The sequence below is a fragment of the Corvus cornix genome, chromosome 1A (assembly GCF_000738735.6).
Source record: "Corvus cornix cornix isolate S_Up_H32 chromosome 1A, ASM73873v5, whole genome shotgun sequence".
Classification (NCBI taxonomy): domain Eukaryota; kingdom Metazoa; phylum Chordata; class Aves; order Passeriformes; family Corvidae; genus Corvus; species Corvus cornix.
In genome coordinates this window covers 53,884,902-53,897,170 of record NC_047057.1, presented here as the reverse complement: position 1 = coordinate 53,897,170, position 12,269 = coordinate 53,884,902, and the positions used below count along the sequence as shown (strand labels likewise).

The following is a 12,269-nucleotide window of genomic DNA, read 5'->3' as shown; positions in this document are numbered from 1 at the left end:
CAGAAAGAGAGAGATTTCAGCTTTTTATCTGCTGCAAAGGAGAATTTGTATGTCTGTGTGTTTGCATTGGGTTTTGTTTAGTTTTTTGAAGATTATTCACTGGTAACTCAAACCAGTATAGAGCTGGTTGAGAACTATGACTTCTGTTTTGCTCTGAGGACATCATAAATGGAAATAGGGACTTCTAGTTTTTTTTAACAGAAAAAGTAATTTCCTTGAAAAATCTGTGTGGGCCTTGACAACTGCTTTCTAACATCTTATTTGGAAACTCCCCACCAGTCAGTTTTCCTAGAAAGCACGAAGCACATTTCACATCTGGCTTCTCATCTCTGACTATTAACATAAAACTGCCCTTGAAGTGCACCTGGGAGGTATCCAGGGGGATACCACCCACACACAAAAGACAAGACAAGCTGTCTAAAAGAGCTGCACTGGACTACTGCACATTTTAACCACTAGCCTGCATTTTACTGAACAGAGGGGCAAAAGAGATGAGGAAAGTATCAGGGAATTCAGAGGAGAAGTGGTGGGTGGCACTGTGCAAAACACAGAGGTCCCAGGCTTGGCACATATACACTCTCTTGAAGGAAAAGTCTTCCTGCCCAAAACGGAGCTGCACCAGCCCCTTGGTGTCGCTTATCCCCTGAAAACATTTCTCTGCAGCCCACCACAGCCCAGACAGAGGGAGAGTTACGTGCTGCAAAAGCTTTTGCTGTCCCTTGGGTGGGTGAAACTTGGGCTCTTAGGGCTCATCTGCAACAATGCAATTTCTATTTCCTTTCTCTCCAAAGCTGAGAAATCCTGTGAGTGGCTTGGTCCCATCTTGGAGTTTCATTTGGGTTTTGACTCTAAAGTTTATTTGGATCCTTTTCTTTGAGTTTTGTTGGGTTTTTAAAAGACGAATCATGGCTAAGTACTGCTATTGAAAGCAGAGATTTGAACCCATGATTGCAGGAACTGGAGGTTCAGTATGAACTCCCGAGATGATGCAAAACCATTTGCCAAGGACAGAGGATTTTGCCTGGCATATACTGGTTTTGTCTGGTATACTGGCAGGCAGGAAGACCCCTATAACCAAAGGAACACACATAGCAGGTGTATAAAGTCTACATTGCCTCAAATACTTCTTTTCAGTGTCCTGTGATTCATGTTAATTTAACAAGAAGGTACTAGATAAATACTTCTGAAAGACTCAGCATACAAGAAGGAATCTCAGACCTCCTTGCCTATCAAATAGGAAGGTCAATACTTGCCTTAATTCTTGTCTTTGAGGCTAAATTAATTATTGAGCATAAGGCTCTTTGAAATTCACAGGTAAATGGTGTTAAATAAATGTAAATAACATTACTAAAATCTTCCCACTGTTGCTTTGATGCAGTGTATTCTCAATATGTAATAAGGTATTTGTAGCAGTGAGGATAGGGGCTGCACAGCAAAACCACCTCTGAATAACAAACACAGGAGCCCTGCACTGGCATGGTTATCATATCTGAATGAATTTTCCTCTTGGAGAATATCAGGAATATCCATGGGCTTCATTTATTCTGGTCATAGCCATATAAGCCATATTCAAGGTCATAGCTAAGAAACATGACTATTAAATTTTCTAACGTAAAAGACACCAGTAAGAAGAACACACACAGTTTCCATTTTGTCAAATTTTCCAGCTCTGGTGTCTTCCTACCCCATCTCAGCAGCAAAAGGTCTAGCACTGCTGTAGCTGTGGATTGGACTGCAGAGTGGAGGCAAGATTTGTTTTCCAGGCCTAAGCAAAGCAGTGACCACATCTCAGGATGAGGGTTCTGTAAATACACTTGCCACCATGCTGTGTGAGCACTTGCGCTGCTTCGCGCTGTCTTCAAAGCAAAGCTCTGGATGCTGTGTGAACAGCATTTAATCAGTGTGTATCAAGAAGTTTGGAGACAAAAAGAGTTTATCTTCTAGAATAGTAACAGTTGTACTCAGCCACATAATGAATTATTCCATGCAGGGGAAGATCTGCTTTTCTATGAACTTGTATAATACGCAAAAGAGGCAGTTAGAGTTTCCCAGCCCTTGACCTACTGGTGCCTGTGCTTCCTTTGCAGTTGTCCAACACAGCAATTCTTCATCAGATCAGACGAGACCAAGTGACAGACACGTGCCGAGCAAACAGCGTGTCCAGCAGGAAGCGCCGTGTGCTGACACCCAACGATCTCAAGCACCTGGTTGTGGATGAAGATCATGAAATGATCTATTGCTATGTTCCCAAAGTGGCCTGCACAAACTGGAAGAGAGTCATGATGGTTTTGACGGGAAGAGGCAAATACAGCGATCCCATGGAAATCCCGGCCAATGAAGCCCACGTGTCTTCAAACCTGAAGACCCTCAACCAATACAGCATCCCAGAGATCAACCACCGCTTGAAAAACTACATGAAGTTCCTCTTTGTTCGTGAGCCTTTTGAAAGACTGGTGTCAGCCTACAGGAACAAGTTCACCCAGAAGTACAACACTTCCTTCCACAAGCGATACGGCACCAAGATCGTGAGGCGCCAGAGGAAAAACGCAACCCAGGAAGCTCTGCGGAAAGGTGATGACGTGAAATTTGAAGAGTTTGTGGCATATCTCATCGACCCACACACCCAAAGAGAAGAGCCCTTCAATGAGCACTGGCAGACTGTATACTCCCTCTGCCACCCTTGCCACATCCACTACGACCTCATAGGAAAGTACGAAACGCTCGAAGAGGATTCGAATTACGTTCTCCAGCTGGCGGGAGTCGGCAACTACCTGAAATTCCCCACCTATGCAAAGTCTACGAGAACTACTGACGAAATGACCACAGAATTCTTCCAGAACATCAGCTCCTTGCACCAAACGCAGCTGTATGAAGTCTACAAACTTGATTTTTTAATGTTTAATTACTCAGTGCCAAGCTACCTGAAATTGGAATGAGGGATGGGTTGGGGGGAAAGAGGGGAGAGAAAGCCTGTTTTATTTAAGATTTTTATTTGTCATAATAAATATGGAGAATGGGTTATTTTGTAAATTAATATTTTCTTTTTTTGAATGATGCTGCGAGCAGCACAGTCAAAATTATTTAAATCAATTGTAAGAAAGGACAGCTCTCTTTGCAGGGTAACGGGATTGTGACGATCTAGCTGTAGAAATGAATAATACTGCTACACTGTTTAAACAAATGTTAATTGTGTTCTGGTGAATTTCATTGATCTTGCATTCCTCCAGTTCTAATTAATGTTATTTATACTTATTTAAAACATTGTCTCTTGGTAGGTTTCACTTCAGCAGCAGAGATAAGATAACATGTGGACAAAAGGAGTCTGGTTTTGTGCTTTTCTTGATTCAGCTTGTTCTGGGTAATAATATTCTTCCATTAGCCATCGACGCAGGTAAATACGGGAATGGTTCTTGGTGCCACATGCTTTGAGAAGAGTGGTGAAAATAAGTTCTTTAGAAAGTGATGTTGCACTCAATACTAGTACAAAATCTATCTTTCTAGGCCTGAAAAGGAAAAGTAACTCAGATTTGGGTAGATTCATGATATCTAAAACCCATGACTGAAAGAAATGCGAATGTATTCCTTAGGGAAGAGAAACCATGAACCTTTTATAAGTCTTAATGAGTTTATGGAGAATATGACCATTCCCATTTGTCTCTTATTTTGAAGCCTCCCAGCCCAAATGAATTGAGGATGGTCCATCAGAAAAGAATCAGCATTCAGAAAGTGACTGTAAGAGACTTTTGAATGCCCAAAGCAATTGGCATTGACTTAATTCATATCCAGGATGGGGCTGTGGGGACCTCCATCCTCTTCAAGTCATGCCTTCCTAATTGATCTTAAGATGGGCAACCAAAACTGGCTCGAGAGACACCAGTCATGGTACGTTGCTATAAGCGATCTGGGCATGCCATTTGAAAAGTCAGGAAGTCATCTTCATGTTGATTGTCTAAGCATGCAAGGCAATTAAAAAGGTCTCATCTTCCTACATGCTGGTTTCAGGGCTTTTTCCTAGGGAGAAGAAGAAGCCTTCTTTTTTAGTTGATGCCTAAATGCCATTGACAGGGATTTTTCTAAGTTCCAGTGGGTTAGAAATTAATCTGTCACCTCTAGTGTAAGACCATGACCTTTTTTCTTAAGGGGAATATCTCAGTAGCAGTTGTTTTGTGCTTAACAGCTTTTTGGGATGGCAGATTGTTTTGAGTAAGCAAATACTAATCTATACACAGCAGATAAACAATGAAAAATGGGATTTCAATGTGGATCTGTTAGCCAGCTAGTGGGAGCAGAATTTCAGGCTTCTCCAGATGTTTGCTTCAGTGGATGCAGGTGAGGTGTATGGCCTGGGAAATGCTCTGTAGGCACTTCAGCGCTCGCAGGCAGCTGATGGGCAAGAGGAGGCAGAGGCTAAACTGAGGCACTTGTGAAAATCCAAAATCCATTTTAAAGTTGATAGCTGGTTAAAAATGGGGCATTTAACTTGCCTGCATGTCAATCTTATGATCAAAACAAACCCTTTCAGAAATGACTGATGATTTAAATAAACTCAGCTGAAGGCAGAGCTGTTTCAACTGTATCAGACCCAGATCCTGAAAAATGTCATATTGTACAGTAGCCAGTAATATCCACTGAATTATATTAGTTTCCAGGACACAGATGTGATTAAAGAAGAAAAACAGTTTGTATTTTATTTGATAAAAATAAGTTGCTGAATAAATCTCATTGAAAAACAAATTAACATAACAAACAGCAACTGAAGCCCTTTCACAATTGGGTTTGGACTCAGGCAGGATTCAGGTCGTTATTTTTTCTATCATACCATACAAATAAATCTCTTATCCATTCTGTAACAGCCACAGTTTTCATAACCCAGAGCACTGGCCCAGTGGCTGGCAAAGGGCTGGCTGGCTGTGGCTGACCCCTCTGAATTCCTGATCCATTGCTGGTTGTTGTTTTACTTTAAAGCACTCATTGAGAGTATGTGGAGCTGTTGCAAGTGCCTCTCATAGTGTGCCCTGGCCTTCTTGTGTTCTAGTTCAATGGTTGTATGCTTGTTAAAAAAAACAACTGTCTGAGGCAGGTTCTCCTTTTCCCCCCCCACAATACTTCCTACAAGCTATTTGTGTGCTAGTTGGGTCTTGCATCCCACAGTGCTCATATTTTGGTCCAATTTCCTTTCCAGTTAGCTGTTAATCCATCCAACAGAATGTGATGTGATTTTTTTTTTTTTGTTTAAGACAAAAGTTGCTTCAGAAAGTAAATATTTAAAAAAACAGGTTGTGCTTCCCCATTTTTTTGTACTTTTCTCTGGCATCATCCCCACATTTTTATGCGTTCTGAAATATTCTCTGTAGTTTCATAGCTTTGGAGACACAAAACCTCTATATGGTAGCTGTGATAGAAAAGCTTTGGGTGAAAAATGTGTACAGGAGATCTGAGGGGTGACCATTGCTCCAGCTGGGATTTTTAGCAACAGCTTTGGGTTCGATTACCCAAATTCTGGCTCCCCACAGAGGGTAGCTCTGCAGATGGATGCTCAGCACTGAGAAGGCTTTTATGTGGACTTCAGTGGGTACTTAAAGTCACTTGCTTTTGAAAAACCTTGATTCCAAACTACTACAACCTGGCTATTTAGAGCATTATATCTATTTTGAGGTGCTGTGAATGGGCTGTAGATCTGTGTTTAAAATGAACAGCTGACATGCTGGATTTAGTAGTGTCCTGTGCAGTGAGCAGCAAGCCCTCACCAGCTCAGAGCAGGATGACAAAAGTTAAGGAAAAACCATTTCTTTTGATCTACTGGGTGTGTTATTTTGACTGAGCCAAAAAAAAAATCTCTCTTTTCACTGCAGCCAAACAGGAAGACGTTCAGGGTTGTTCGTGCTCATCTCAGTGAGCTGGCAGCCACCACCTGCAGTGGGGGGCAGCCAGGGAACCAGGTTGGTTTTACCCTCTAACTCTTTACTGGGTTTCCCAGCTGGAGGAGAAGAGGGGCTGGTCTGCTCCTGAGTTCTGCCTCTCTCCCGGCTTCATGTCTGCTGTGGCCACAAGCTGATCCTGGGAGACAAAGAGGCAGCAGTGAGCCACATTAAAATGTAAAACACAGACATGCCCGTGCAGCTGCAAGGGCCACCCAGGAAGCTGCTGGCATAGAAGGGTGTGTGTGAATTATGTCGAGTAGTGATGAGCACAGAGAGGACCCAGTGGGGAAATTCCTGCTCCCCACCTTTGTCCCCAGCCCCCTCAAAGCTGCTGGAGCAGTGATCCTCATCTCTGAGCAGCTGATGCCTCCCTGTAATTTGGCAGGGCCAGCGCTGAGCCCAGCAGTGCTGGCAGCTCCGTACTTGGCATGATACCCACAGCTGAGGGGTCGTTCCCCCCAAATGGCCCCAAGCACCTTAACCTGGAATGCAGGCTGGATTTGGCCCATCTGAACATGGTGGTGACTCCTGGCTGGTGGGATGTCCCCCCAAACCATGGCTCAGTCCATGCTTCAGCCTCTTCATAAACCACGTCCATTATCACAGAAATGTGCAAACTGCCTGAACCATGCGCTGTGTAAGACAAGTGAAATAAATAATCCACAAGCAGAAGTGCTTTTAGAAGTGAGTTGATTCCAGATGTTTTAGGGTTTCACTGTAGTCTGCTGCACTTTTCAGGTACAAAAAGGGACTGTCCTTACTATTACTCTTGTTACAGAGAGTGTTATTTTCTTACATGCATGCACAATACAATGTGTACGAATAATTTAACATCAATGTGGGGTTGGATTTTTTTTTAACCTATTTGTATGCAGTAGAAGGCTTGTTGTAGAAAAGTATCTCCTCATACTTAAATATACTGTTAATAAAGGAAAAAAGATATAAATTATACATTGCCAACACAAGTGTGAACTGCTCATGAATCTTTCCTTAAAAAAGCCATTCAAGCCTGATTATTTTTCTAAGTAAATTCAATTAAATTGAAGAAAGAAAATTCCTCTCTGTGTGCTTTATTTATGGCTCATGCTTTCAGGGTGGGATTTTTGTCTGCACAGCTTTGCTTCCTCACCTGCCTTATTGTATATTGTAGGCAGGACACACTGAAGACTCAAAATTATCTACTCCTGTGGAGCAGGAGAAATCCCTTGATGGGGTGCCTTGGCAGGGCAGCCAGGGGACCAAGCCCAGGCAAGGGGGAACCAGCAGCTGCAGAACTCAACCACAGAGGGAGGGAGGGAGGGAGCTGGGGGGGGGCTTTACAAAATTGAAATCACATGCACACAAACCCAGAAGCTTCCATTTTTGGGGTAACGGAGTAAGAAATGGCTTCTCAGCACAGCTCTTGGGTGCAGAGCTTTAGGGTGATTTCTTTCATTGCTTGTAGGTGGAAAGAAAGCCCAGTGTCTGATACTGCCACAGAGACCAACAAAACTGGATTTGCACCATTGGAAGAAAGCTTGAGGATTTGTCCTTTTGGCAAGGCTTGATTTTTCCATTAAATAATTGCAAATTTACAAAATCCCTTCCTGTTGGTACCCAGCAGCTGCCCTGTGATACCAGCCTCAGGCAGCTGCTGTAGGACAGGAGAGCTGCCAGCAGCAGGGCTGTGTGCAGAGGAGAGGGATGTGGAGCACTGGGGGATGTGAAAAAGTGGCAGGATCCTGCACTACTGAGGTGTCCTCTGACCCAAATAAGAGATTAAGTCCAGCAGAGATGATGTAAAGTTTGAAGAAAGCTCCCTGTGCAAGCACGAACTCCGACTCTTCCCAACCTTTGTTTGGATGGAAATACATTTCATTCCATTCCACCATAATTACAAAAGAATTAAAAATATGGGGAATGGGAAGGAAAAGAGGAAAAAGTCAAGCAAGTGCAGCCAGCAGCAGAGCAGAAACCAGAGCAGAAACCAGAGCATATGCTTGCCAACCGGCAGCACCGTGCCTTTCTCACTCACTGTGTTGCACATCATCACGTACAAGACTCCTGATGCCACACAAAAATATCTTGCTTTTCCAGTTGCACTTTCAACTTTGCCAAAGATTGAACATGTTGAAATATTAGAGTCTGTTTTTATTCCTCAGCGTGCTAAAAGACAACATATCCAAATGCCACCTCCCCAGATTGCCTGCTAATCAGTTTTTAAAGGAAATCTATGTTAACAGAGAAAAATCAACTTCATCTTCCCTATTGGCAGGACAAGAAGCCAGCTTTTTCTCCTGTTACTTGAAATGTCACTCTACTGGTGTGCTCGAGCCTCTGGACTCTGAGATTCAACTCACTGTTGATGAAAACCTTCTGCTGGCTTAGTCAGAGGCATTTAGGAACAACAGTAGTGGCTTATTCACGGTGGAAAAAATTTGGAAAATATTATCATTCATTTATAAATTGTTTACAATATATTTTGCCAATATTTTAATAACATTACTGACTTTGACTGTCCCTATTTTTTTGAGTAAAAGCAACCTGAGCTAACATTCCTTTAGGTGTTCAGGAGCAAACATCCTGTCACTGTGCAACAAATGGACAGATCATGTTGGAAAATGAGACATAGCACTAACAGTAAAATTATGTGGGTTTGAAAATCTCATTTCAATCAGAGTTTTTAATTAAAAAACAACCAACCAGCAAAGCTGTTTTCCTCAGCCAAAGAAAAAAATCAATGCAAAGTTTATGCCCTGGTTTCTGTTTTTTTCATTAATACGTAAAGCTGTCAGGGTAACATACAGCTGAATAATAACAGCTCAGCTATTAAGCTTTGGCTTATTCTAAAATCTAGAATTTTACTGTGACAATTCATGACTTTTTAGCAGCAAGAGGTCTCTGTGCTATCAGCAGGTATTTGCAGCCCTACACCAAGTCAAAATCTGCAACCCACAGCAGTTATAATTTCCCATAAAAGCTTGTGCAAAGTCAGGGTTTAACCTTTACTTAAGCCTTTCTTAGGCTCAATTTATTCAGACTTCCTTTAGCAGATAACTGTTCTAGCTAAAACTGATTTAGTTTTATGTCTAAAGTGGAGGGGTTTTTAAAAAGTGATTGCTCTATGAATGAAATCAATCACTGCATTTTTTACTGTTTTTTTAAACTTCAAAGAAATTAATTTAGAAAGAAAGGTCAAATCAGAGCAAGCAGCCACACCATGGAGAGGCAAGCACTGTTTGCAGAGGTGTCCAGGTAAATGCTGATGTGCCCATTCAAGAAAAACAAAATATATTCCTTTGAGGAATTACAGCTATTCGTGCTTTATTAAGAAACTTGCCTTCAGTTATATGGAAGGACATAACAACTTCACTAGTTTGAATTAATTTTGCAATGTGCTTTTCTAGTTTATCATAGAAATGTTCCTGCTCTGTGTGCAATGTGATTTTACATGCTGTATGTATCATTCCCAAAGCAGATGCTTTTAAAGCCTCCCTTTTTCCCTTAGAAAAAACTCAAAAATTAAACCCACAATTTTTTAGTGAGAAAAGCTCTTGAAGTTAATGGTGCAAAGATTAGAAGGAGGCACAGCTGAGTGCAATTCAGGTGAGAAATTAAGTCTTTATACTGTGGAAAAGGATTGCAAGATGGGAGGAAATTTAAGATGGAAGGTCTCGGTTTGGGGAGTCTCCTTGTGAGACACTGAAAAATAAATTAGAGGAAATGTTTGAGAACACAGTGGGGTGAACAATCTTGCTTTTGCTCATTGTAGTGTGTTTCACGTTACCCAGCAAATCTTTACATGGGATACTGGAAGCTGATTAAAATCTATAAATGCTCACATATAAAATGGTATTCCATGCTGGGAAATGCAGCCAGAGCAGAGCACATAGGCTCCTAAGCAAGGAGTTACAAACTTAGTTTGCAGCATCTGTCTTACTTTTCATGATGTGAAGAAGTCACATGGAAAGCATTCGGGTGAACACTTCTGAAATAATTAACTGGCTTCAGGTTTAAGTCAATTTGTGCTTGGTTTTGAGCAGCAGAAGACTCATTTAAAGAGGATGGAATTTTCACTTGGGAAATATATAGGTGCCCTCTATACTTTAGACCAGGATAAGGCTGCAGTTAGCCTTTTTCTCATGTGTGTTGTCACAGTTCCTGTGATAGGTGTTACACTTAACTCCTCCATTATTATCAAATTACTATGCACAGTGAGCTTTTGAGTTGTGCAGAGATTTCCAGTTGGAGACAGATACTTTGCCTTTCCCTCCAGCAGGACATTTCAGTAGGTGTATTCAACCAGGTGTGCTCCTGCTTGTGAGTGAAATAACATGCTCACATTTTTCCTTTGATTAAACAAAAAGCCTCAGGATAATTAGCTGAAGAGGTGATGGTGATAACTAATGGTTTCCTTTTCCATCAGAGATCTTGCTAATGCAGTCTGGATCTACCTCATGATAGATGTGAACTGAACGCAGCCCTGTGCTGCATTGCAAGATACTTCCCCCCTTTTCAGAGGCTGTCATAGTGGAGAGGCATCCTAAACCTGGGCATCCTATCCCCCTGTGACTCACAGTCATTCATTTCCATCCAGTGACCATCACTCTGCCATACAGAGCAAACACAGCTCCTCGCATTTTTTGGCCTCAACTGTCTTCATAAAAACGTTTTGAAGTTAAATTTGCCATGGGTTGTTGACTAAGGATTCCAGGCCAACTCTCCCATTTCACAAGAGGAGTTAAATTGGTGTCAGTGTCATACAAAGCTGGCTCTGCTCCATGGCCATCCCCCTGTAGCCCTGAGGCAAGCACACAGGCTTGCTCCTACTTCTGTGGCAATAGCCCTCCTGTTCCTGGTCCTGAAGGAAAAGGTGTTCCAGATTATTCTGTGGCTTTCTGAGGCTTCCTGCAAACAGAGAGACAGCTGCCCTCAGAGCATACAGAAGGTGCATGGGTCTTGCCTAGTCCACAGAGCTGTAAGCCACACCTACCTAAAAGCAGAAGAAATGGGGAAAAAAAATCTCTTATGTGTGGCAGGAGCTTTCTACATAAGCATGGACAGGACAAAATGGATTGCAAATAGATATCCTTATCTAGCAGCAGACTTGACCATGAAAAGAAAAAAACAGAAAACTACAAACGAGCTTCTGCTGAACACCTCCATTCCATAATATGCCAGAAAACTGGATGCAATGTTGTTAGAGCTGAATGAGAATCAACAACCAGAAAGGTGAGCATTCATTTTGTGAGAGGGTTCCTATGGTAATAGGACATTTTTCTCCTTCTTGTAATGAGTGCTAAAAATGTTTGTTTCTCTTAGTGCCAGTCTAAAAGCCATACAAATTCCAGAGGTATGTGTGCACTAATCAGTGCTTTAAGTGCAACCTCTGTATCTATTAAACATTTATGTAAGGCAATAATCTCAAGTCAGAAGGACTTCAAAATATTTACAGGTTTTACTAAATGTTTAAAATGCAATTTTTGTGGCAAACAGCAGAACTGCACTTCCTTTGAACTGCTGGACTTGGTGTCAACTCAGAGCCCTGTGACAACCCAGTGTGAGGCCACAGTCTGCTTAATGCCAAGGCTCTACAGTCAGACTCAAAGCAGGGGATTGAGGTCTCCCTGAGGGGTGAATGCTGTCACAGCTCATGTCAGTCTCCTGTACAGGGCACGTAACCAGACGTGGGGTCTAACAGAGCTGCATTTCCTGATCTTTGGCTCAGTAACCTTACAGTGCTTCCAAAAAGTCTTTGAAAAAAAGAAATGAAGCAGGTTTCTGATGTGGGAATAGAGCAAAGGCCAGCTGGAAATGAAACCTGGGAATGCGTATGTCTTTTTAGATCTGAATTCACAGCATCTTAGATCTTTCATTTTTCACAAATGACACACAGGTTTTTTAAAGGTTTCTTTTTTTCAAAGGCCTTGCTGTCTGCTGTTACAGTCCCCATACATATGTGGTAGACTTCACACTACAATAGTATTTAGTGGCCTTAGTGGGTTGGGTCTAAAGAAGCCACAATGGCCATAGCAAAGCTTTAAGATGAAATGAATGAAAGAGAGAGAGCTGATCAGCCAATCTTCATGTATCAGACAAATACAGAGCTTGCTTTTGTCTCCAAATCATCCAAACTTTTGTCCACAAATTGGTACCTGAGCTGATCCCAGATACCTAAATGTGGTCAAGCTTAGCAAGTTCACTTTGATTCTGGAAATCCTCCAAACTTCAGGGATTTTAATCTATTTTAAGTGAAAGCTACCCTTCGTCTCCCTAGAACCAATCAGACATGTCTACGGTTTTCTATATAATGAGTAAAAATTGGTTCAGTCTTCAAAACAATTGACATGAAGGATGTTCGAATATTTC

General features: G+C 41.9%; 2 protein-coding genes across 7 annotated transcripts in view; one reads left to right on the top strand and one right to left on the bottom strand.

Annotated features, from left to right (window-relative positions):
• The window catches only part of CHST11 (carbohydrate sulfotransferase 11), a 180,989-nt gene extending 174,014 nt beyond the window's left edge, over positions 1 to 6,975 (top strand). For 2 of the 3 annotated variants that reach the window (XM_010410465.4, XM_039570722.1), the window contains one exon: positions 2,088 to 6,975. In XM_010410465.4, the coding sequence (XP_010408767.2) occupies positions 2,088 to 2,936 (849 nt within the window). In that variant the 3' untranslated portion in view covers positions 2,937 to 6,975. The remainder of the gene's footprint in view (positions 1 to 2,087) is intronic. The other variant, XM_039570721.1, reaches the window with a different exon arrangement.
• The window catches only part of SLC41A2 (solute carrier family 41 member 2), a 65,118-nt gene that overhangs the window by 3,648 nt on the left and 49,201 nt on the right, over positions 1 to 12,269 (bottom strand). The window lies entirely within an intron of this gene.